The 26,022-nt window shown below is 46.2% G+C and overlaps 1 protein-coding gene across 11 annotated transcripts in view; it reads right to left on the bottom strand.

Annotated features, from left to right (window-relative positions):
- Positions 1–26,022, bottom strand: part of UBAP2L (ubiquitin associated protein 2 like) — a 92,451-nt gene that overhangs the window by 28,355 nt on the left and 38,074 nt on the right. For 5 of the 11 annotated variants that reach the window (XM_068252351.1, XM_068252353.1, XM_068252348.1 and 2 more), the window contains exons 9-17: positions 25,631–25,690; positions 21,404–21,468; positions 17,021–17,106; positions 16,766–16,934; positions 9,030–9,225; positions 8,186–8,448; positions 7,227–7,399; positions 4,263–4,455; positions 4,127–4,181 (exon numbers count right to left, since the gene is read on the bottom strand). In XM_068252351.1, coding sequence (XP_068108452.1) covers positions 4,127–4,181; positions 4,263–4,455; positions 7,227–7,399; positions 8,186–8,448; positions 9,030–9,225; positions 16,766–16,934; positions 17,021–17,106; positions 21,404–21,468; positions 25,631–25,690 — 1,260 coding nt within the window. The remainder of the gene's footprint in view (positions 1–4,126; positions 4,182–4,262; positions 4,456–7,226; positions 7,400–8,185; positions 8,449–9,029; positions 9,226–16,765; positions 16,935–17,020; positions 17,107–21,403; positions 21,469–25,630; positions 25,691–26,022) is intronic. The other 6 variants (XM_068252358.1, XM_068252349.1, XM_068252357.1 and 3 more) reach the window with 3 other exon arrangements.

Raw genomic sequence — 26,022 nt, forward strand, 5'->3', positions numbered from 1 at the left:
AGATGCAGAGCAGCTTGCCTGTGTGTAATGTGACAAACAGAACATGGCCGCTCTCATTGTGTCACTGGAATAAATAATCAAACTGTTGAAGCGGTTTGCAGCTAGATTTGTTGTGTAAACTATCTAAACCTTAGATAAGATAAATAGACAAGTTACTTGTTATAGTTAGTTTTTCATCTCGGATCCGCTTTAAACTGGAACAAACACTGGTGGAGGAAGCTTGTATGAAATACTTAAAAACATACTAAGAAGGTGACTAAGAAGGTGAGGCAGTATTAGTCTTACATCGCCATGATCCGCTTAAAATATATAGAGGAACTCATGCTGATATAATATGCAATTTATGTCTACTGAAAATGTGAGTATAACTAAAACGGATTTATGTGAGTTTTAGTATTTATACATTTGTATTACAGGCTGTGTTCAGAATGACCAGACGAATAGGTCTATTTTAATGCTTTAAAGCAGCAGGATCAGCCATACTATCCCAGGAAAGAAAACCACATATATAAGAAGATAAATACTTGTTCTACTTGCATAACATATCTACATGTTTTGATTTTAGTGAACTTTATTTAATAAAGAGAAACCGGTTTCATACTCCATCTTTACAGCCTGTGACTGAAGCCAATCATGATGTCATTTCCTTCCTTGTTGTTCCACTAGAAACTGCATGGTCATATCTAGCTTGCTTTGTAAGCACGTGAGCACAGCATAGATCAGATTTCAGCAGATTCTGCTGAGGGGTGAGGTGTATTTTTACTTCTCCTCATATCCCATTAAAGTGGATCGGAGATAAACTTTTACTCATTGCATAATTGTGTTCCTTGCATATAGTTTATAGGGCATTCCTCAAGCCAAACACTTTTTTTTATGATTTTAATACCCTAATTCCCTATAAACTAAATAAGCCTCGCCCACAGCTCCTCGGCACTCTGAGACCCATGTAGCAAGGGCTTATGGGAGCTCAGTCTGGGCAGGATGAGGAGGAGGTTACTAGCCAGAGATTTCCGAGGCAGAGGGGAAGAGGAGAGGGGAGTAAAGTTGTCACAGGCTGGGGGGGTGGAGATGCAGAGCAGCTTGCCTGTTTAATGAACACAAGCTGAACATGGCTGCTCTCATTGTATGACAGGAAGAAATAATCATATACCGATGAAGCTGTTTGCAGCTAGATTTGCGGTGTAGACTATCTAAACTTTAGATAAGATATATAGACAAATTACTTGTTAAAATTAGTTTTTCATCTCGGATCCGCTTTAAACACTAGCCTTTACTTCAGGAAGTAAGACTAATGCTGCCGCCACTCAGTTTATTTTTAAGTGCTTTATACCAGGCAACTACAGTATTTTGTTGGAAAAATATTTGCTGACAGGACAACCTCATTCCCACAATGGGAATAATAGTGGCTGATATACAACAGCATATAACACCAAGTGAATGCTGGCCTGGCAGATCATATTACAACTTTGTCTCTAAAACATGCAAACTGGAAACTGTTCATGAAAAGTGCTGGAAAGACTGTACAGCCCTGCTGCAATTATCAGTCATGAATGGCTGACACGTCTGCAGGCAACGCTGGTTAATATAGCACACTCTGTCCCCCTTAAAGACGGCAGGAAGTCAGAAAGGGTCAACTTGTGTGCAGGTGCCATCTACTGGAGACAAAACGACAGCTCGTATGAGATTATGCTATCTAGTTTACCAAATGAAAAGCGTGTTGAGGTGCGTACACACGCACTACCGCCGGCGACGACGGGTCAGTCAGACCCTACCGCTGGGCGGGCGTTCCAGCGACAGTAGTGCATGTGTACAGTCTTGTCAGGCAGACTGATAAGGCTGTTTCTGAACGATCCGCTGTCGGCTAAACGTCTGCCCGGCGGGAGGGTCCAGGGGACCAGTCGTTGCCGGCAGTAGTGCGTGTGTACGCACCTTTGAAGATCAGTTCTCTGTTATAGCATATATCTGTCAATGAATGATTTGCCAAGTAAACCCGGTTGTGTAGGTTTGTTACACGTATTCGACATTTATGCATAAATGAAATTTGAATGAATCCAAAGCCATCCATAACGCTATTCATCAATATGTATTCAAATTTGTTCATCGTTGTTTAAAGAGGATCTGTAACATCAAAAGATCCTCTGGGGGGTACTCACCACGGGTGGGGGAAGCCTCCGGATCCTAATGAGGCTTCCCACGCCGTCCTCTGTCCCACGGGGGTCTCGCTGCAGCCCTCCGTGAAAGATGACGTCAATATTTACCTTCCCGGCTCCTGCGCAGGCGCTCTGACGGCTCCGAACTAAACGGAAATACCCGATCGCCGTCAGGTCTGCTCTACTGCGCAGGCGCAAGTTTCCGGTGCCTGCGCAGTAGAGCGGACCCGACTGAGATCGGGTATTTCCGTGTAGTTCGGAGAGGAAAGCAGCCACAGCGCCCCCGCTGGAGCCAGCAAAGGTAAATATTGAATCTACAGTCCGGTCTGTCGCCGGCTGTTCGGAGGGCTGCAGCGAGACCCCGTGGGACAGAGGACGGCGTGGGAAGCCTCATTAGGATCCGGAGGCTTCCCCCACCCGAGGTGAGTACCCCCCAGGGGATGTTTTTGAGGTTACAGAGTCTGTTTAAACTTCAAAATATAAGGGTGACACCTGTAAAAAAATATAGTCTTTTCTTTTAAAGGGATACTGTAGGGGGGTCAGGGGAAAATGAGCTGAACTTACCCGGGGCTTCTAATGGTCCCCCACAGACATCCTGTGTTGGCGCAGCCACTCCCCAATGCTCCGGCCCCACCTCCGGTTCACTTCTGGAATTTCTGACTTTAAAGTCAGAAAACCACTGCGCCTGCGTTGCCTTGTCCTCGCTCCCGCTGATGTCACCAGGAGTGTACTGCGCAGACACAGACCATAATGGGCCTGCGCTGTGCGCTCTTGATGACATCAGCGGGATCGAGGACACGGCAACGCAGGCGCAGTGGTTTTCTGACTTTAAAGTCAGAAATTTCAGAAGTGATTCGGAGGCGGGGCTGGAGCATCAGTGAGCGGCTGCGCGGGCACAGGATGTCTGCGGGGGACCATTAGAAGCCCCGGGTAAGTTCAGCTCATTTTCCCCCGACCCCCCTACAGTATGCCTTTAAGCAGTCATTTTTAAAGAGGAATGGGCTCCCTCTATTAATGCAGCCGGGACAGTGGGTGTCAGTGGGTGGAATTCACCCCCTTGCCCGTAAATTAGTAGAGGGAGACCCTCATCTGCAAAAATGCCATGGTAGTTTTTCTAGTCTTCCAAAGCAGTGGCCACTCCCACCTGTTAAATCGGTACGTCCCCAGTTAGGCAGTCTAATAGTCGGCTACTAAGTTGGCGGGCGGGCCGCAGAAATCGAGGTGGGAGTGGCCACAGCTTCAGAAACCTTCGGATAAAATTAGCGCCAGCAGTCTTGCCCATGGAAAGGAGGGGTTTTGAGCAATAATGAATTAAGGGCGAGTGGGTGAGTTATTGCCGGCGACGCCCACTGATCCCGGCAGCTGTTATCTACTATCACTGATTACAAACCATCAGAACTCTAAAAATGTACAATTTTGTATTCGGTAGTCTTAGCTATATCATTGGAAACTGTGGCTCACAACGCATACAATTTGCATGCAAGCTAAAACTAGCAGCACCTCATCAGCCATCTCTACTTAGAGCTCAGCACCTCCTAGCAGAAATCAGTATTGTAATTGGCTGTATGCAGAAGGTGGTCAAGGACATGCTAGGAAATTTGAAGTGATGCAAATTCTATGTAAATGTATGCAGCGGGAGCAGGTGACCAATCAAATGCAGCAGCTGAGGACTATGGTCCAATCGCAGGCTGCATAAATCTCAACGACAGTCTCTAGTAGGGATGATCAATGAGATGCAAATATTTCCAGGTTTATGCAGATTTATGTAAATTTGTATGCAAACATATGCAGCTTGAAAATGGACCAATCAATTTAAACCTGGGTGGGACCTGATTGGTCCATTTTCAAACTGCATATATTTGCATACAAAATCCTGCATGAACTCGGAAAACATTTGCATCTCATTGAATCATCCCTAGTCTCTAGTAAAGAGCTGGCTCTCAGAGGCGTGGTTCGGTTTGTGCTTTTAGACTTACGTTCTCCAGGTGTGGAGACCTGCATGTTGGGCGCTTGCGTGGAGCTGAATCCATTCTAAAGAAAAGACGAGACACATTTAGAACAAATACCAATTGCCAGGCTAGGCCGCCCCATACAGTTGTAGCAATCACACACCTTGGATTGGCTGAGTTCCTTCTGCGGGGAGGAGGTGGAGGAGGAGATGGGATACCGCCTGGTCTGCGTAGACCTCTGCTCGTAGATCGGCCCCTGAGTGCTGCTCTGTGAGGTATAGGTGCTGCTCTGCATGCTGCTTCCTTGATAGGCAGACTCCGGGCTCTGAGTACTGACCGCAGAACTGGACGTCTCACTGCGAGAGGGAATACGAGAGAGAGAGAGAGGTCAGGACTGTGCTGCACCCGCACAGATTAGTAAAAGACAAAAATGTAGACAGCACCCAAAGAAGTAAACTGTGACGTGCTCTGGTCGTGGAACCTTTGGCCCAGAAGTCCAACTAAGCAGCAAAAAAGGAGTCTTTACCGGGCACCGTCTTGCAGTAAATATCAGCATCTCTTGCAAGATACAGAAAATGCTTGCTGATGACCTTTGCTGTATCCTGCAAGCTGCCTTAATAAAAAAGCTGATATTTTACTGCAAGACTGTGCTGGGTCAAGACTACTTTTCTCCTGCATAGATTAAGAGATCACCAGTAGTGAAATTAGCTACGAGTACGTAGCCATTTGTAAACAAAATTTAGCAACCAAAAGAGGGAAGGCAGGCACTCAGTGAAGACAGTGGATGTGGTGAGAGCTGTATATTAGTGGTGGTGAACTCCAGCAGAATCTACGTGCTCAGACAAAAGGCAAAACACTGCAAAATCTTCAAAAAAGAAAGAGCAAAAAAAAGGTCTGGCACTGTAGCTTTAATAAATGAGCAGCAAGTGTACATACATGGGTGATGAATCATTCACAAAAAACACATATGCTTCGTGAATATAGCCGTTACTTATCGTGCTCTGCGGGAGATGGGAGGCAGCTGTGGGCGCCAGTGGGTGCACGGCCTTACGACCGTTTCGCAATGGGGTAAGCCCATTGCAAAACGGTCGTAAGGCCGTGCACCCACTGGCGCCCACAGCTGCCTCCCATCTCCCGCAGAGCACGATACGTAAAGGCTATATTCACGAAGCATATGTGTTTTTTGTGAATGATTCATCACCCAGGTATGTACACTTGCTGCTCATTTATTAAAGTAAACAAAATTTAAATTGAAGGCGGGAAAGAGGTGTTAACTTATGCTGCCGCGTTCCACTTGAGGTCTATGTAACTCCACTACTTCCTCCCAGGAAGAGGAAGTAGTAGCATTACGTGGACAACGAGTGAAAAGCATTGGCTATAGGTGGCGAAGTTGTGTCTGAGTGCGCTGCTGCCTGTTAATTTGCGCTGCCCTGCATGCGCAGTAGGGGACTGTGCAGCCACATTTCCTATTTATTTATGCTGCTGGTGGTAAAATACTAAATATCTCCTCTTCCACACGTCCTGCACTCCCCAAATTTTCAGGGTAAGGAGGGGACCCCCCCGAACGACCTCTATGCCAAATTGCAGCCCCTGAGCCCCGCTGGTTCAGGAGATAGGTTTCTGTAATCTATCTCAGGAACCAGCGGGGCTCGGGGGCTGCAATTTGGCATATAGGTCGTTCGGGGGGTCCCCTCCTTACCCTGGAAATTTGGGGAGTGCAGGACGTGTGGAAGAGGAGATATTTAGTATTTTACCACCAGCAGCAAAATTATCACCACACTGAGCATGCGTGCTACTCAGTGTGGAAGGGAGCTTCCGGCCAGCACAACCAGACATTACAGGAGCATACATATGGTAACCCCCCTTTTGCCGCAGGCAGGGCTATCAAATTTAAATTTCTATTACTAGTAGCTAGGTACTCGTAGCGAACATCACTAATCACCAGTGCTGGGTCATGTGAGCTCCGCAACAAGGCCGCAAACAGATAAAGCAATGGCAGCATCAGTTGGCAGAACTGTGTTACTGTGGCACAAGCTGTCCCCCCTTAGAGGCTACTGAAGAAGCCAGGAAGGGTCTACTGTTGTGCTAACTAGGAAAGCACCCTAACAGCACTAACAAAGGTGAAATTATTGTTGGAATACTCTAATTCTATTTGAACATTTCTAAGGTGTGCTTACTCAAAGCAGAATTAAACTTCTCATGTGCCTAAAAAAAGATTTACCAATTGTACAAATTAGAACTTCTGAAAAGCCTGGAATAATTAATAGGGATATTTTCACTTTTTACTGGAGCTTTCTCACCTTTTCCTGCTGTTAGATTTAAAGAGAACCCGAGGTGTGTTTAAAGAATGTTATCTGCATACAGAGGCTGGATCTGCCTATACAGCCCAGCCTCTGTTGCTATCCCAAACCCCCCTAAGGTCCCCCTGCACTCTGCAATCCCTCATAAATCACAGCCGTGCTGTGAGGCTGTGTTTCCATCTCTAGTGTCAGTCTCGGCTGCTCCCCCACCTCCTGCATAGCTCCGGTCCCTGCCCCCGTCCCTTCCCTCCAATCAGCGGGGAGGGAAGGGAGGCAGGCGGGGACTGGAGTTCTGCAGGAGGCGGGGAGAGCAGCAGACTGACACTATAGAGATAAACACAGCCAGCTCTGACAAGCTGTGTGTCATCAGCGTGGCTGTGATTTATGAGGGATTGCAGAGTGCAGGGGGACCTTAGGGGGGTTTGGGATAGCAACAGAGGCTGGGCTGTATAGGCAGATCCAGCCTCTGTATGCAGATCACATTCTTCAAACCCACCTCGGGTTCTCTTTAAAGGGAGATAAGCCTATGTTTGGTGAAGAAAGCAAGAAGCTTCTAGGTGACAGCTGCACTGATTGTACGCAACAGAGTGCATTTTTATTTCCTCATGTGTATACGTCTCTCTCTGAACTGGACAGGAGAACCAAGCGACATGGCTGCTTCCAGTACTAGCTTTATTGAATCTTGATCATGCCACAGATGACAGTACTCTGGTATTAAGGCAGGTAGAATAACTATATCGGCAAGCAGTAGAGGGACATTCTTATTGTCACACAATCAAGTCTGCTTAAAGGCAATGGCGGAGTAAAGGGCGAGTGGTGTTCCATACCTTGATGGGCTGGTATACAAGCTGTTCTGTGATTGGCTCACGGCCGCGTTCGTCGTAGGAGAGGCCTCATAATCCTGTAACACCGGCTCTGATCCGAACTGCAGAGCACCAAATTGCAGGTTGAGCCCAGAGATGTCAGCTGTTCCCGGCATCTCCACCGCCAGAGCTGGAATCTGAATACGACAATATAGGCGGTGGTTAAAAAAACCCAAAACAAAAACCAAGTTGCTGCAATAAATAATAGTGCTTAGGGATGAGCGATAACGATCTTGTGAAATGAAGCCGACAGCCACATGGCCTTGCACTGAGCTTTAGAGAACTGAGAAATGTCCGAAACAAAGGTTTAGCAGTAGGAGAACAGAGGCGCCAGCAGGATAAAAATGGATAAAACCTTTAAAATTTGCTTGGAGGAAGTGGTGGACTTACCTCCATAAAGCAGACACGAAAGACTGTCTGAATAGTAGCAATCGCATTCACTATATAGTACCCCAAAAAGTGCAGTGCACCGTGTTTCGCAGGCCAAGCCCGCTTCATCGGGCAATAAACGTGGGGACAAAACAGAATTTCGGCAATAGCAGGTGTAGCGCCTCAGAAACAAAAGTTTGGCTATTGCTTGGTGTTGTCACATCTACACCACAATGGAGTAATGGTTAGTGCTCTCACCTTCCAGCATTAAAACCACGGTTTGAAAACCCAGCCAGGGCACTATCTGCATGGAGTTTGTATGGTCTCCTTGTGTCTGTGTGGGTTTCCCCCAGGCACTCTGGTTTCCTCGCAAAACATGCAGATAAGTTAATTGGCCTCCCCCTAAACATACATAGACATATGGCTATGGTAGGGATTAAATTGTGAGCCCCTCTGAGGGACAGGGAAGTGACAAGACAATACACTCTGCACAGCGCTGTGGAAGATGTTGGTGCTATATAAATAATAATACAACAAAAAGTAAACAATCTGACCTTAGACGTGAGCGAGGCCTTCTTCTTCTGCACCTTCATCTTGTGGTGGGCAGGTTGTGGGCTTCCTGATTGGTTCTCAGACGACACTGGGGACATCTGCGGTTGGTGGCCGGGCTTGCCGGTGAGGGGAGACGAGGGGCACACTGGCACGCTGGATGGCGTACTCGTCACAGGCGGTTTATCCTGAAGATACACATCCATCATGGCAGCAGCTTGGGGGAAGGTCTGGCGCTTGTTGAAAGGATCTTGAGAGCTCTTGAGGTCTGAAGAAACAAAGAGGAACAGACATTGATCAACTCGTGTCCAACATTTCCTCAACCAATGTAATGCTCTGGATAAAAAAAGCACTCACTGGAGGGATGGTAAGAAATCTCCCATCGCCCCACCCCAAATGCCCAGGCCCCTTAGAAGCTGCAGGGAATGCAACCGCAAGTAGTAAGGCCTCAGCTCTCCAGTGCAAAAGAAGAACCAGTGCATTTTCCTCATTGATCTTTGGAATTTCATTAGGTTTTTAATTAAACCAAATCACACCACACATTTCTTTCCATATCCGATGGGTTACTGGAATTCTTCAGTGGATCAGAAGACAGATTATATAACTACATAACGCTACTGTCAAATATATAAAAATGAGATGGTGGATTGTGCTATGCTGCGCAGGGCAGTAGTGAGCGCACCATGAGCTAACCAATCAGTACGGGGCAGCAGGGGGTGTGCGGAGCAGAAAGACTTTGCATTACAGCCAATCTGAGCTGGGCGGTGCATGACATACGTACAGACAGTAGCAGCCGGTTTTACATTATTATGCCGGATCCCAATATAGCTTTACCCCAGATGAACTCACCAAATTGCCCCAGGGAGGGTGGCTGCGGCGAGGAGCCGAGGTCCCACGTGTTGTTACTGGAGGAGTCAGACTGGGAGTGCTGAGCCGCCAGCTGGGCCAGAGCCTGCGCCGTCTTAAATTGCTCCAAGAATTGGGATCCGGTGGTGCTGCCGCCCTTGTGGTCTCCATCTCCAAAGCCCTTACTGAGCATGCTGACCTGTGGCAGATAGGATAATCCCATTAGCGACTTTCTGTACTGCCTTACAAGTTTGCTTTAAAAAATGCTGCCTCTTGGGACGCAGTTTACAATAGCGTGTATACTAGAATACAATACAAGCGATACAACCGCAAATAAAGGGTTTTAAAGCAACACTGAAGCGAAAAAAACGTATGATATAATGAATTGTATGTGTAGCATAGCTAAGAAATAGAACATTAATAGCTAAAAAACAAGTCATAGTTTCCAGTACAGGAAGAGTTAAAGGATACCTGAAGTGACATGTGACATGATGAGATAGACGTGTATGTACAGTGCGCCTAGCACACAAATGACTAGGCGGTGTTCCTTTTTTTCTTTCACTGCCCGAAAGAGTTAAAGAGTAACTGTCAGGCTGCAGAAGCTAATTTAAACCTCTATTCTCCTGTGTTAAACAGTTTAGATGGAAGCCAAAAAGGCAATAGTGAAGATAAAAATCTCTCTTTCATTTGATGTGTGCTTATCAGCAAAGCTGTTAGACCCAAGCTCTTTAAGAGGACGCAAGCCGCATACCATACTGCAAAGCATTCTGGGGCCCTCCCCTCGGCTGCTAAGGAGAAGTTACAGGATCAAGTTTCAGCAGCTTGTAACTCAGTCCAGCGCACAGCACTGAAAAATCTCCGGGCAGAGTACACTGCAGGAGTCCGCTATTGTTCCTAGCCACATGGCTAATTAATATTCACTGCACACTAGTGTTATTCATTACGAGCTTTTCTGTGATCAGGAAGCAGGCAGGACATGACGACACATTTGGCTTCATAGGAGACAGACAAACATGGAACCTGCCATGAGCTGTCAGGAGCATCAATCTCTGCATATACTATATACAAATTCTGTGAAGTACAAACGTGGACAGTGAAATGCATATGTAATGTAAGTACAGCCAATCTTTAGCTACTGATATATGTGTTTATTTTCTCTGAGACCTTATACCTAACAGCTCCTCTTTAAATATCAGGTATGCAAGTGGCTGACTCAGTCCTGACTCAAACAGGAAGTGACTGCAGTATGACCCGCACTGATGAGAAATTACAACTATAAAGCACTTTCCTAGCAGAAAATGGCTTCTGAGAGCCGGAAAGAGATAAAAAGGGTCAATAGTTTATACATTTTAGCTCTGGCATACTTCATTGAGCAAAAACAATAAAACAGTTAAAACTTAAAAAGTAGATTTAAACATAAAATAAAATTGTGGAAAATCTTAAAGCGGATCCGAGATGAAAAACTATAACAAGTAACTTGTCTATATATCTAAAGTTTAGATATTTTAAGCGGATCATGGCGATGTAAGACTAATACTGCCTCACCTTCTTAGTCCCCTTCTTAGAATGTGTTTAAGTATTTCAAACAAAGGTACCTCCACCAGTATTTGTTCCAGTTTAAAGCGGATCCGAGATGAAAAACTAACTAGAACAAGTAACTGGTCTATTTATCTTTTCTAAAGTTTAGATAGTTTACACAGCAAATCTAGCTGCAAACAACTTCAACAGTTTATGATTATTTATTCCTGTGATACGAGGGCAGCCATGTTCTGTTTGTTACATTGTCACAGGCAAAGGGCTGGAGATTATATCAGCTTGCCTGTGTGTAAATTCAGTCCCTTCTCCTCCTCCCCTCTGCCTCTGAAACCCCTGGCTAGTAACCTCCTCCTCCTCCTGCACAGACTGAGCTCCCATAAGCCCTTGCTACAGTGCCAAGGCACTCTGAAAAAGCTGTGGGCGAGGCTTGTATAGTTTATAGGCAATTCGAGTATTAAAACAAAACAAAAAAGTATTTGGCTTGAGGAATGCCCTATAAACTATATGTAAGGAACACAATTATGCAATGAGTAAAAGTTTATCTCGGATCCACTCTAAACAGTAATTTTTAGGAGAAGGAAGATAGATACAATTGTTTATTTCATTCGTTTATTTTCGCCTCAGGTGTCATTTAAGAAACTTCACTTGAGCTTCTCTGAGCTCCATGACCACTTTGGATGCTGCTTTCTGAGCACTTGTACATCAAAGAAACAGTGATAGACAGCATCAAATAAGGCGATTACTGCATGCAAGTTGAAAGGGACATTAGCTCTGCAGACCACACTCTGCATTTTAACCACTTCACCACTGAGGGGTTTTACCCCTTGACCACCAGAGCAATTTTCTCCTTTCAGCACTCCTTCCATTCGTCTATAACTTTATCATTACTTATCACAATGAAATGAACTATATCTTGTTTTTTTTTGCCACCAATTAGGCTTTCTTTAGGTGGGACATTATGCCAAGAATTATTTTATTCTAAATAGGCTTTAATGGGAAAATAGGAAAAAATGTGGGAAAAAATTATTTTTCTGTTTTTGGCCTTTATAGTTTTTAAATAATGCATGCTGCTGTAATTAAAACCCATGAAATATATTTGCCCTTTTGTCCCGGTTATAAAACCGTTTAAATTATGTCCCTATCACAATGTTTGGCGCCAGTATTTAAATTGGAAATAAAGGTGCATTTTTTTGCAGTTTTGCGTCCATCCCTAATTACAAGCCCATAGTTTATAAAGTGTGTTATACCCTCTTCACATAAATATTTAAAAAGTTCAGTCCCTATCAGTCCCTAAGGTAACTATTTATGTATTTTTTTGTAATTGTAATTTATTTTTTAAATTACAAGAAAAAAAATTGGGGAGTGTGGGAGGTAAGGAGTTAATTTTGTGTGTAAAACTAATTTATTTGTATGTGAAAAATGCTTTAGGGTGTAGTTTTACTATTTCTCCGTCCCTGGTGGTGAAAGGATGGAAAAAGGGACAGAGAAATGCGTACGCGTGGGGGTAAAGTGGTTACACTATAAAGCAGAGCAAACTGCAAATATGACAATATGATGCAATGCTATAAAAAAGTTGCATAACTGAAAATAAAAATATGAGACTCCTTTCTTTGCTATTAATGTTTTAGGAATTATCCGTACCACACATACATTTCATCATATCATATATACGTTTTTTTTCGCTTCAGTTCTCCTTTAAAGGAGACACAATCAATGCAAGTACTAAAACATCCCTTTTAATAAGTCACATTAAAACTATGGACACTATAAATCATAAAACCATCAAACAATATTAAAACAGGGGTGCCAAATAAGCATAAAATCTGCACCTCTAGAGGCGCTCATACCTACTGAGACTGCGGTTCAGCTCTTTTTGTTGCCTGATGAAGCGGCTGTAACCCGTGAAACACGCTGCAAATCATTTGTGGAGCAATTTGATAAAATAAATTGTTTTCAGTGGACCCTTGACTGTTGAGTTAAGTTCACCACTACCTCCCTTATGTTTTTGTTTTATGCTCATCCGGCGCCTCTGTTCTAATATTGTTTGAAATCTAAAGTCCACCCTCGGTGGAGGGGTGTTACCCCTTTTTCTACATTTATGGACAGCGACAAGAGAGTCTGAAGCCCAAAAAAACACCTCATTTTAACTTGCCAGTTTTGTTAAGCAATAAGATCATAGCTGAAACGCCCCATTCCCGCAGCAGTCTTCTTTCACTGAGAGGGGCGGGGAGATGCGGAGATTAACTCCAGCAGAGGCAGAGCTACAGCGCAAAGCTCTGCCTCTACCAGGAAGCGATCCTCAAATTCCCCCCCCCCCCCCCCCCCCGGGGATTTGGGGGGTATAAATACATCGATCTGCCGCGGGAATGCGGCGTTTCAGCCATGATCTTATTGCTTAAAGGAATACTGTAGGGGGGTTGGGGGAAAATGAGCTGAACTTACCCGGGGCTTCTAATGGTCCCCCGCAGACATCCTGTGTCCGCGCAGCCACTCACCGATGCTCTGGTCCCGCCTCCGGTTCACTTCTGGAATTTCAGACTTTAAAGTCAGAAAACCACTGCGCCTGCGTTGCTGTGTCCTCGCTCCCGCTGATGTCACCAGGAGCGTACTGCGCAGACACAGACCATACTGGGCCTGCGCTGTGCGCTCTTGATGACATCAGCGGGATCGAGGACACGGCAATGCAGGCGCAGTGGTTTTCTGACTTTAAAGTCAGAAATTCCAGAAGTGAACCGGAGGCGGGACCAGAGCATCGGTGAGTGGCTGCGCGGACACAGGATGTCTGCGGGGGACCATTAGAAGCCCCGGGTAAGTTCAGCTCATTTTCCCCCGACACCCCTACAGTATCCCTTTAAGCAACCTGGCAAGTAAAAAGCGGTATTTTTTAAGGCTTCAGACTCTTTAACCTGAGTGGGATGGGGTCTAATCTCCCCAACTGCAATTTTAGTGGTTACCTTAGCGGTAACCCACTTTTGTGAGTACCCCATTTATATATACTCATATCATTATTCTGACATACAGCACCATTTGGGCTCTCAATTTCCTTTTCATTATAAAACCATATACATCACAGTGTATTACAACAAAGTTTGATGCAGCCATATTGACCAGTCGAACTAACAGTTATCTCGGGCCAACAGGATAAAAATGAGTGTGTAGCTGTAGGCTGTTAACCTGATAAAAGAAAAAAAAATCCCTCCTCTGTCATGTTTGACTGTTTAGTGTTTGTAATCTACACATCCTATTAACATGCTGCACTGAATTTAATTTTGCGTTCTTAAAACAGAAATGATTTGTGAAAATTCAGCTGTAAGATAAATAACTTATAAATAAATAACAGGAAAAAACTCCAGTATTTAAGAAGTAAAATGGAGTTTTAACAGAGTTCTCCTGCACAACACTATAATAAGTGGGTGACGACATCTGCTGTAGTTACTCAGCATGGAAGCAACCAGTCGATATAGCGACAGGCAGTCTCTGCAGTAACTGCTAATATTGCATGCGCTGTCCCCCTTAGAGGCCACCGATAAGCCAAAAAGGGTCAACTGGCATGCTAATCCCCACTCCACAATACAACCTAAAAATGATCAATACCTCTGGGGCAGTGATGCCTAACCTTGGCACTCCAGCTCTGAGAAAACTACAAATCTCATCATGCCTCTGCCTTCCCGAGTTATGCTTAGAGCTGTCAGAGTATTGCAATGCCTCATGGGACTTGTAGTTCCACCACAGCTGGAGTGCCAAGGTTAGCCATCACTGCTCTAGAGCAAAATTGGTAACAGAGCAAAATCCTCATGACTTAAAGGTACGGTTACATTATAAAGAGAATCTGCCAGAATAGTGCTACTATAAATGCTGACTAAGGCTTATCAACGAGATGCAAATAACTGACCAATCAAGTCCCACCAAGGTTTACACTGATTGGTGCATTTTCAAGCTGCATATATAATTTGCATAATCCTGCATGAACTCAAACATTTGCATCTCATTGCTCTTCCTCCGTGCCGATTTGTTTTATAAGGGTAGCCATACACTGGTCGATTTGCCATTAGATCGACCAGCTGACAGATCCCTATCTGATAGAATCTGATCAGAGAGGGATCGTATGGCTGCCTTTACTGCAAACAGATTGTGAATCGGTTTCAGCCTGAAACCGATCACAATCTGTTGAGCTGCTCCTGCCGCCTGAACCCCCATATACATTACCTAAAGCTGGCTCCGGGTCCTCTTTTCCGCTCTGCACTCCGCACCGCATCCCAGCGTACACTGTGTCGCTCCGTGACCAGGAAATTCAAATAGAGCACCCTCTATCTGAACTTCCTGGTCACTGCAGTGACACAGGAAGTTAATGTACGCTAGGATGGAAGCAGGAACAGAGCGGAGAAGACACAGAGAAGATGCCCGGGAGCCAGCGTCAGGTAATGTATACCTGATCGGATCGGCCGCCGCTAGCGACGCGCTCCCTACCCGCGGGCAATCGACGGTATTTTTCCGCGCGGCGCGATCGACGGACCGATCCGATTTTCGGAGGAAATCGGATCGGCAGGTGCGTTTAGCGCGAACGATAGGCAGCAGATTCGATCCCAGTGATCGAATCTGCTGTCGAAACGGCCGCAAATCGGGCCAGTGTATGGCCAGCTTAAGTGTAACTTGGTAAGTCTGTCTTTTTTTAAAATAAAATAAATAAAACCAGCGCTTTATTAAAGGGAACCCGAGGTGAGAGGTATGTGGAGCCTGCCATATTTATTTCCTTGTAAACAATTCCAGTTGCCTGGCTGTCCTGTTGATCTTCTTGCGTAAGCAGTGTCTGAGTCAAAACCCTGGAACAAGCATATGGCTATTCCAGTAAAACCAGAGTCAGCTGAGTCAGAGTACCTGTTCTGCTGCATGCCTGTTCAGGGTCTATGGCTAAAAATATTTAAAAGTATTAGAGACACAGGATCAGGAGGGCTTCCAGGCAACTGGCATGGTTTAAAGGGAAATAAATATGGCAGCCTCCATATCCCTCTCACCTCGGGTTTTCTTTAACCACTTGCCGACCGCACACTCATAACGTGCGTCGGCAAAGTGGCAGCTGCAGGACCAGCGACGCAGTACTGCGTCGCCAGCTGCAGCCTAATTAATCAGGAAGCAGCCGCTCGTACGAGCGGCTGCTTCCTGTCAAATCACGGCGGGGGGCTCCGTGAATAGCCTGCGGGCCGCCGATGGCGGCTCGCAGGCTAGATGTAAACACAAGCGGAAATAATCCGCTTTGTTTACATTTGTACGGCGCTGATGCGCAGCAGCGCCGTAAGGCAGATCGGCGATCCCCGGCCAATCAGCGGCCGGGGATCGCCACCATGTGACAGGAGACAGCCTGTCACTGGCTGCACAGGACGGATAGCGTCCTGTGCAGCCGGATCTCCAGGAGGGGGCCAGGTAGGAGAGGGAGGGGGAGGATTTCGCCGCGGAGGGGGGCTTTGAGGTGCCCCCCCCGCCACCCACAGCAGGCAGGAGAGATCAGACCCCCCCAGCACATCATCCCCCTAGTGGGGAAAAAAGGGGGGCAATCTGATCTCCCTGCCTGCACCCTGATCTGTGCTGGGGGCTGCAGAGCCCACCCAGCACAGATCACTCAAACCAGCGCTGGTCCTTAAGGGGGGGTAAAGGGTGGGTCCTCAAGTGGTTAAAGGGGCACTATGGCAAAAAATTGTAAAATTTAAAATATGTGGAAACAGACAAATAAGAAGTACATTTTTTTTTCTAGAGTAAAATGAGCCTTAAATTACTTTTCTCCCATGTTGCTGTCACTTACAGTAGGTACTAGAAATCTGACAGAAGTGACAGGTTTTGGACTAGTCCATCTCGTCATAGGGGATTCTCAGCAAGGCTTTAATTCTTTATAAAGATATTCCCTAAAAAGGATTTAAACAATGATGCTGGCCAGCTTCCCTGTTCGCTACACAGTTTTTTGGCAGTTGGACAGAGCAACTGCCATTTACTAAGTGCTTTTGAAAATAAATAAATCCTTGAGAATCCCCCATTAAGAGATGGACTAGTCCAAAATATTTTCCACGATAGTTGTCCTTTAACTAGTGAGACATTGGCACTGCGGGAAATGAGAAGATTAACTGCGCATCTGAGCAATCTCTCCACTGATGACAGATGTCAAAATACTGATAAGGGTGTCTCCCCCCAACACACACACCAGTTATCCCCCTTACCATGCTGTGGTGGGAGAAGGAGCTGCTGGGACTGGTCTGGGACAAGCTACCCTGTTTGGAGTTGCTGAAGACAAGAGGCTGGGACAGGGTGGGATTCTGTGAAGAGTCCATACTGGAGGATTCTGTGTCTAAAGAAGGACTCTTCCCCAGCAGCACAGCCAGGTCAATCCTGTGAAGAGAAAAGAGAGATCAACGCGTCACTCCTGTGACTAATTCCCAGAAATGTGGAAAGAGAGCACTTTGCTGCGTACTGACCTTTGTCCCGCGGTGATCGTCACACTCTCCGAGGGCATCGGGACAGACGATACGCTAGACGCCGTGAAAATCTTTGTCTCTGACAGCTGGGAAAATAAAGAACAAAGACATCGTTAAAAAAGAACTCCAAGCAAAATGGTTCATTAAAGGATACCTTAGAGGTAATTTTTCAAAAAGGACACCTAATGTGTGTATGGGGAGTTGTGCGGATGCTTACCGCACCTTGCAACTGCGCTTACGTTATATTGCGGCGCCAGGGAGCGCGGTTGCAAGCCGCCCAAGAGGAGGGCATACTGCACATGTGCAGCATAGGATGTCCGGGTCGGAGGGCACAACCACGCCAACCAGGAAGCAGACAATGTGGATAATTACCGGAGAACAGTTGGAGAAAATGGCAGAGCCGGGAGGTGTGGTAAGAATCCCCTCAATCCCCCCCCCCCCCCCCCACCCATTAGGTGTCCTTTTTGAAAAGTAATTACTGTAAGGCTTCTTGCACACCAAGACGTTGTGTTAGGTGCCACGTTAAGGTCGCATAACGTGCACCTAACACAACGTATGGTGCTGCAAAAGCCGACGGTAGAGTGAGCCGCGTTCGGCGGCTCGATTCCTATAATGTCTCCCAGAGTGGCGCTGATTGGCCAGCGGGACCACGTGATGCGGAGCGAGACACTCCGCATCACGTGGTCCCGCCGGCCAATCAGCTACCGCCAGTGCAGTGAATATTAAGTAGCCATGTGCGCGGCTACTGTAGCTGGCTCTCCCCGCCTCCTCTCCGCCCCCCACTGCGCATGTGCAAACAGTCTAACGCGGCTATAGCCGCTCCAACGCCGTAGCATGCTGCACTTTGCACCGAACGTGCAGCGTTACATGTAACGCAACGTGGGCTGTGTGAACAGCCCACTTGTGTTACATTGCTGTGCGTTGGGGGAGCGTTACAGGCGCACTAACGTGCGCCTGTAACGTCTTGGTGTGTAAGCAGCCTTAAAGTATCCTTTGAGGAAATTAAAATTTACAGAAATCTTATATCCACTGATGGGCAAAGCAAGTTTTTTTTTTTTTAATAAACTCAAACAGTAATATAGCTAAACTTCCTGTATTGCAATAAATCTTTGACAGCCATTTTTATTATCATACTGATTAAATACTACAGACCCTCCAGGTTATTTTATCTGCTTAATGCACACTTGAAGTGAGAGGGGCATCAAGGCCGAAATACTTATTTCCTTTTAAACAATATGAGTTGCCTGGCTATACTGCTGACTAATACTTGTAGCCATAGTCCCTGAAAAAGCATGCAGATGTTTCTGACTGAAGTCTGACCGGAATGGCTGCATGCTTGTTTCAGGTGTGTGATTCAGACACTACTGATGCCAAAGTAATCAGCAGGACAGCCAGGCAACTGGTATTGTTTAAAATAAAATATGGCAGTGCCCATGTCCCTCCCAGTTCAGGTGTATAACCACTTCTGCCTGTAGGTAGTTGAAATCTATACCCCGTTTATGGCCTATTTCTGCCAGGGCATAGATTTCAACTACTCACCGCCACGCTCTTATGCAGTCATTGCTCTGAGCCTGCTGCAGCCGGCTCACTGTGAGGCCGGCTGAGCTCTGATCCTGTCATTACTTTTAAACAATCAAAGCTTGTCTTTTTCAGCAAAAAAAAAAAAAAAAAGTCTCAGATCCTTAAAGGACAACCGAGGTTACATGTGACATGATGAGAGACATATGTATGTACAGTGCCCAGCACACTAATAACTATGCTGTCTTCCTTTTTTTCTTTCTCTGCTTGAAAGAGTTAAACATCAGGTATGCAAGTGACAGTTTCTATCGGGGTCGGTACCAGGTCAGGCTGGGTCAGACTATAGCATAACCCTCACGGATAAGTAATTAAAGCCATAAAACACTTTCCTGTCATTAAATGGCTTCCTGGAGCAGGAATATATAAGAGATAAAAAGGGTCAATAATTCATAGATTTGAGCTCTGGCATACTTCAATGAAGGTGTCATTTAGCAGAGACAATGAAACAGTAAAAACTTAAAAACTAGATTTAAATATAACATAAAACTGTGGGATAGCTAAAAATGTCAGTTTTAGGAGAAGGAGGATAGATACAATTGTTTTTCTCATCAGCTTATTCTCCCCTTGGATGTCCTTTAAGGGGCCAGAGATGGAGAGTCCTCAAAGGGAACATAGGTGGTAGAGCATAATGACATCTGCTGTAGTTACTCCTGCATGGAAAGCAGCCGGTCACTATAGCGACAGGCAGTCTCTGCAGTAACTGTTAATATTGCATGCGCTGTCCCCCCTTAGAGGCCACAGATAAGAGCCAGAAAGGGTCTACTGGCATGCATTCCCTCCAACCTCAACAATACAACCTAAATATGTATTAAAGGTCAACTCAATGTTTACAAATACAATCAATTGTTTGTCAGTTTAAAAGGATAATAAGTACTGGACCTCCTGCATACGATGTCCAGACACAGATCTGGAGCTCCTCCAATTCGAACAACAGTGATTTCATCTTCTGGAGGGCAGAAGATGGGGTGTTGGAAAGTTTTGGCTGGGATGTTGGAAATTGCTCTCTGACCAATTAAAATTTACATTCTTGGCCTTCAAAAGTCACAACTCCTGTCTGCCTCCTTGCTTTTTTGGTAGGCAGAGGAACTACTGTTTACAGCTCTTTATGGCTTGGAGGAGGCACTAGACCACAGCAGCTGAATCTCTGCATTGGGACATCTTCTGCCTCTGACACAGGAGACCTGGCGGCTCTTCCTGTTTAGTAAGCCAACACCTATTCAGCAAGGAATCCTTGGCTGCACTTTGTATTTACATGAAATTATATATATTTTATACTTCGATAAAGAAAAATCAATCCTGTTTTTCATTGATAAACATTAAAGGATACCCGAGGTGACATGTGACATGAAGAGATAGAATTGTACGTACAGTGCCTAGCACACTAATAACTATGCTGTGTTCCTTTTTTTCTTTCTCTGCCTGAAAGAGTGAATCAGGTATGTAAATGGCAGTTCCTGTCCGAGTAAGGACTGAGTCAGACTATAGTCTGACCCTCACTAATAAGAAAATCCAACTATAAAATACTTTCCTAGCAGAAAATGGCTTCTGAAAGCAGGAAAGAGATAAGTGTTATAGATTTTAGCTCTGGCATACTTCAATGAATATGTCATTGAGCAAAAACAAAACTGTAAAAACTTAAAAAGTAGATTTAAAAATAAAATAAAAAACTGTGGAATATCTTAAAGAGGAACTGTAACGACAAAACGGCCCCTGGGGGGGTACTCACCTCGGGTGGGGGAAGCCTCCGGATCCTAATGAGGCTTCCCACGCCGTCCTCCATCCATCAGGGGTCTCGCTGCAGCCCTCCGTGGAGTCCGTGCAGCGGTGACGTAATATTTACCTTCCTGGCTCCTGCGCAGGCGCTCTGACGGCTGTCGGCGCCGAAGTAGGCGGAAATACCCGATCGCCGTCGGGTCTGCTCTACTGCGCAGGCGCAAGTTTCCGGCGCCTGCGCAGTAGAGCGGACCCGACGAAGATCGGGTATTTCCGTCTATTTCCGTGCCGAAAGTCGCCACAGCGCCCCCGCTGGAGCCAGCAAAGGTAAATATTGAACTGACAGTCGGCACAGTCGCCGGCTGTTCGGAGGGCTGCAGCGAGACCCCCGTGGGACAGAGGACGGCGTGGGAAGCCTCATTAGGATCCGGAGGCTTCCCCCACCCGAGGTGAGTACCCCCCAGGGGAGGTTTTTAATGTTACAGAGTCTCTTTAAAAAGCCATTTTTAGGAGAAGGAAGATAGATACAATTGTTTATTTCACTCTTTTTTTCACCTCGGGTGTCCTTTAAAGAGACTCTGAAGTCTCTCTAAAATGAGGTTTTTATTGTTAAAACCTCATTAACATAGTCTCTCTCTTAAAATGCGGCAGAACCGCGGCTGAAAACCCCCTCGATCACCCCTAACTCACGGGGGTATAGGGCAGGCAAAATCCAGGACTTTCTTGGTCGTGGATTTTGCTGCCGCCTCTATGCGCGTCAATCAGCATGTATCTCCGCCTCTCCCCGCCCCGCTCAGTGAAGGAAGAAAGAGGGGCGGGGAGAGGCGGCGATCGGCGCTGATTGACACGCATAGAGGCAGAGCCGCGCTGCCTCTATGCGGAAGTCTCCTGCCGTGTACCCCCGTGAGTTTGGGGTTATCGAGGGGGTTTTCAGCTGCGGTTCTGCGGCGTTTTAGGTGGGACTATAATGTTAATGAGGTTTTTAAACTACAAAAAAAACAAACTCATTTTAGGGAGACTTCAGAGTCTCTTTAACATCTTATAAGTATGATTGAACAACTTTCTATAAAGTTACAATAATCCGTTACACACCATGTTACCTACATCTTCATTCCAGTCTTCCGTCCCCCACTCCTCTGTCGCTGTTCTCCAAGCACCTGATTAATGACAAAATGGAGCACAAACGGTTACAGGAAGCCCCGCCCTCACTGAGTGTCGACACTCAGAGATAAAGAAGTGACTAAAACCAGGTGAAAGAACAGTTTCTACCTTTATATCAAAGACTACTAGTCAGGAGTGTTCACTGAAAAAATAAAAAATGGTGCTTGGGTGGAAGTCCTTTAGGTGAAATCTGAACCCAAAGAGTGTACTTGCAAAAATGACACAGACAGGAAATTCCAGACTGCCCAGAACTGCCCACCCCTCCCCCCCCCAGGCTGCCCAGATCAGTGCCCCACACCCAGGCTGCCCACATCCGCGCCTCCCAAACTGCTCTCTCCATTTGTAGCATACAAAGCTAGGAGGAGGAGAAGATGCTCAAGCTGTATTGCTCATGAAGGACATCACTAGGTCACATTTGGGTCCTGAATTCAGTATAAAGGGCTCCACCCAAACACCTTGCCAAATCTTAAAGAGAACCCGAGGTGGGGTTCTAACAAAATCCCCATACAGAGGCTGGTTCTGCCTATAGAGCCCAGCCTCTGATGCTATTTAGACTCCCCCTAAGACCCCCCTGCGCTCTGCGAGACCCCATAATTCAGAGCCGCGCTGCCGACACACAGCGTGTCGCAGCGGGCTGTATTTACCTCCATAATGCCAGTCTCTCCACTCCCCCCGCCTCCTGCATCGCTCCGGTCCCCGCCCACGTCCCTTCCCTCCCCGCTGATTGGAGGGAAGGGACGCAGACAGGACCGGAGCGATGCAGGAGGCGGGGGAGCAGCGGAGACTGACAGGAGGTGGTAAACACAATGCGCACAGCGCGGCTGTGATTTATCGGGTCTCGCTGAGCGCAGGTGGGGATTTAGGGGGAATCTTAATAGCAACAGAGGCTGGGCTCTATAGGCAGACCCAGCCTCTGTATGGGGATTTCGTTGTTAGAACCCCACCTCGGGTTCTCTTTAAAACTCAGGAAGTGTTCTCAGATTACTGGGGAGGAGGCAAGTTTAATGTTGCATGTGATGGGACCATCAGAAGTTCTATGGTTCCAAAATCAACCATATTAGTTGCTGTACTACAGGCTTACAAGATGTGAAAGAGTCTGCTATTTACCCATGGACCTCTAAAGAACCAAATCTCTACAAGCAAGCAGTGCAATGTGAACCTCGACCAAGAAATACAGAGGGACACTAACTTCAGAAGCTAAGATCTGTATTGGTTGCAATCTACAGATGTATACATTGTAGCATTACACTTACCTCCCTCTCCCTAATCAAGATCAACTTCCCTGAGGTATTCTTTAAAGTGTTCCGGAGCCAAAGCTCAGGTCAAACATCACATACCTAAGAAGAGGGAAGCCTTTGGATCCTCGAACCCTCCAAAGAAAAGGATATGTCGGTAATCCAATCAGGATCACTCTCCTCATCAAGCACGAGTGTGGCCATACTGCACCTGCACAGGAAACCGCTTGTGCCAGAGGAGGAACCCTGATGTTAAGGAGAGTCATGGACAGCGGCAGAGGACAGTGTGGGAAGTCTCTGAAGGATCCAGAGGCTTCCCTCTCCTTAGGTTTATGCAATGTTATTCATCCGAGCTTTAGCTCAGGTTGGCTTTAAAAGTCCACCATTCCATAAAGGAAGATTTCAAATACAGGTGGTGTCCATCGGGCTGTTACCATTGAGTTCCCAACATCTCCAGTGGACTCAAGCTGAGATATGTCGTAATTCCTCACAAAGCTTGCATCTAGCTCGGGTTGCCACGAGGTTACTTGCTCCTGCTGAATTCTCCATCAAAAAAGGAAAAATCCAGCAGGAAGAGGAGGAGCTCATCATAAGCGCGGCAGGAATGCAGAGATTGCGCCAGAGACCTCAGAAATCCCCACAGATGGAAGGCACAACTGGACAATCTTCTCTACCAAATCACTGATATAGAAGATCTGGGTGGCGTGATGCTTTACCGGTAAGATCAGTATCTTCAGAAACTCGGAAAAGTGTCTTTAACAAGGTATTTGCAAACCACCAATACGTAGAGCAAAGAGAGCATTTTGCAAGATTCACAAAATTTGTGCCTACTACTGAAAACCTAAAAATTCATCTTTGACCCTGGAATGGAAAGAAATAATGCCAAGCAAAGCCTCTAGCTGTCCATCTTTTATGGCCATCACCATTAAAGAAAATCTGTAAGAAAACAAAAACCCTCCGAGGGATACTTACCTCAGTAGGGGGAAGCCTCTGGATTCTGATGAGGCTTCCCCCGTCCCAGCTATCCAAGCTCTGGAGGCCCCCGAAACCACAGCCAAAAACGATGTCAGCTGTGGTGCAGGCGTGCCTACAATATTTACCTTTCCCGGCTCCAGCGCAGTAGCGGCTTTCCGATTCAGCTCAGGCGGAGATAGAGTCCGACCAGGTCCTCTACTGCGCAGGAGTGAGGCACCAGTGGAGTAGAGCAGACCCAATTGGGCTCGGCTTTTTCCACCTGAGTCTGATCGGAATGCCGCTACTGTGCTGGATCACAGTAGGTTAATATTTACTTCCCCAGTGTTTGGGGCCTTCCAACACTGGATTGCCGAGGCTTCGGAGGATGGGGGAAGCCTCATCAGGATTCAGAGGCTTTCTCCTCCCGAGGTAAGTATCCTCCAGAGGGTTTGTTTTTTTAAGTTACAGATTTTCTTTAAAGGAATACTTAAGTCTAAAAAAAAAAAAATATTTACTCACCCGGGGCATCCCTCAGCCCCCTGAAGCTGGATGGTGCCCTTGCAGCCCAGCTCCGATCGTCCTGTCCCCGCCGGCGGCTGCTTCCGGGTTCGGCGACAGCCGCCGACAGGGTGGGAACGCGAGTGATTTTCCGCATTCCCAGCCGCTATACCACCCTCTATACTGCTATAGCGTATAACATATATGCCATAGCAGCATAGAGGGTGATATAGCGGCTGGGAAGGTGGAAAATCACTCGCGTTCCCACCCTGTCGGCGGCTGTCGCCGAACCCGGAAGTAGCCGCCGGCGGGGACAGGACGATCGGAGCTGGGCTGCAAGGGCACCATCCAGCTTCAGGGGGCTGAGGGATGCCCCGGGTGAGTAAATAGACTTAAGTATTCCTTTAAGCACAAGTTATTTTTGCTTTTAGGTCTGGCATTACCCTTGTTGGGATGCAACCGCTGAATGCATGTTGGGGTGAGTTATTCAAGAATCATCAGCACTTTAAACCTAGGACATATTTTTGGACGAAGATGCTTCATACCATAAAACCAATGGAGTCCAAAATATGTGGGAAAAATTCCGGCCATACTGTTACTTCATAATCACCAACAGTAAAAATCAGTCAGGAAGGCATTCTTGTGAATCTTACAAGTTGCTCTAAGGAAGTCCGCTTCGTTAATTTCTCATTTTCTCTGAGCAGGAAACGTTGCAGTAGAAAGATTAAAAGGAATTTCAAACACTTTTTCTCTTTAAACTACCAACCACCATCTCCGCACAGCAAAGAGAATCTAATGCTACAATTAACCACACGCTAGAAGCAGTTTTTACGTAAGGCACTATCAGTAGCAATTATAAAAAAAAAAAAAAAAAAAAAAAAAAAACACGCTTGGACAGGCAGGGCAAAAGAATCACTGTGGTTCATGTGAGACGTTGGTAGCCAATTAATAATCCACTTATTTCTATCAGATCTTTAGTGGGGTCTGTGTCACACTGAGCAATCAGTGGGAGTTGCCCCTCCCCCCCCCCCCCCTCCCGAACTAAGGGATCCCTGAGTTCATGAAATTAAACATGGCTGTCATGTTTGCTCAGCTGTAATAACTGCAGTGTGTTCGTTTGCCCATTGCGTCCAGTGCATATTTTATGAAAACACTCGTATGCCATTTTTTCCCCAGACGTAGAGACCGTTGCTCATTGCTCCAAGTTTGACTAATGGACTCCCAGTGGCTGTTGAGAGAACGAGGATTTTAGCCGGCATTGGAGAGCTACCCCCTCCCACCGAATCTGAAATTGACACACAAAAAAACTTTTACCATCCGAGCTGGGAGTCCAGGCTGCGTTTTATCCGCCCAACGCCAGCGGCTCTAACACACATTGCGTCCCGCGAGCTGGTGTGGGCGGAGTTAGATACACACAACAATCAGAAATAAAAGGGTCATCAGGGGCACTGAGCACCTGGATGTCTCATACCAGGAGCTGAAGTTAATTTTCTGGGATCATCTGACCCCTCACCCCCAATGTAATCAAGTCCTGAAACAAAAAAAGGGAAAAAAAGACAAAATCAGATTGAGCTGAAGTGTAGGATGTGCCTGAAATTTTCCTTCCCCGGAAAACCCGATCAACCCAAACTCAGGGCCCCCAAATTACATCTCTTGCCCACCTCCACAATGGCCATGGGTAGTGTTGCTGTGTGGGTTATATAAATCCAAACAGTACAAGTTCTGTTACAGAAGGCTACGATTGCTTAACCCAGCGTTGAGTTTTGATTGGTCCAATTCCAATCTGATGTAAAATCAGCATAGCATTTGCATAAACTTGAATTGATTACCATCTTCTGCAGTGGAACATTGCAGGTGAGATAC

Source organism: Hyperolius riggenbachi, chromosome 9, assembly GCF_040937935.1.
Source record: "Hyperolius riggenbachi isolate aHypRig1 chromosome 9, aHypRig1.pri, whole genome shotgun sequence".
Lineage (NCBI taxonomy): Eukaryota > Metazoa > Chordata > Amphibia > Anura > Hyperoliidae > Hyperolius > Hyperolius riggenbachi.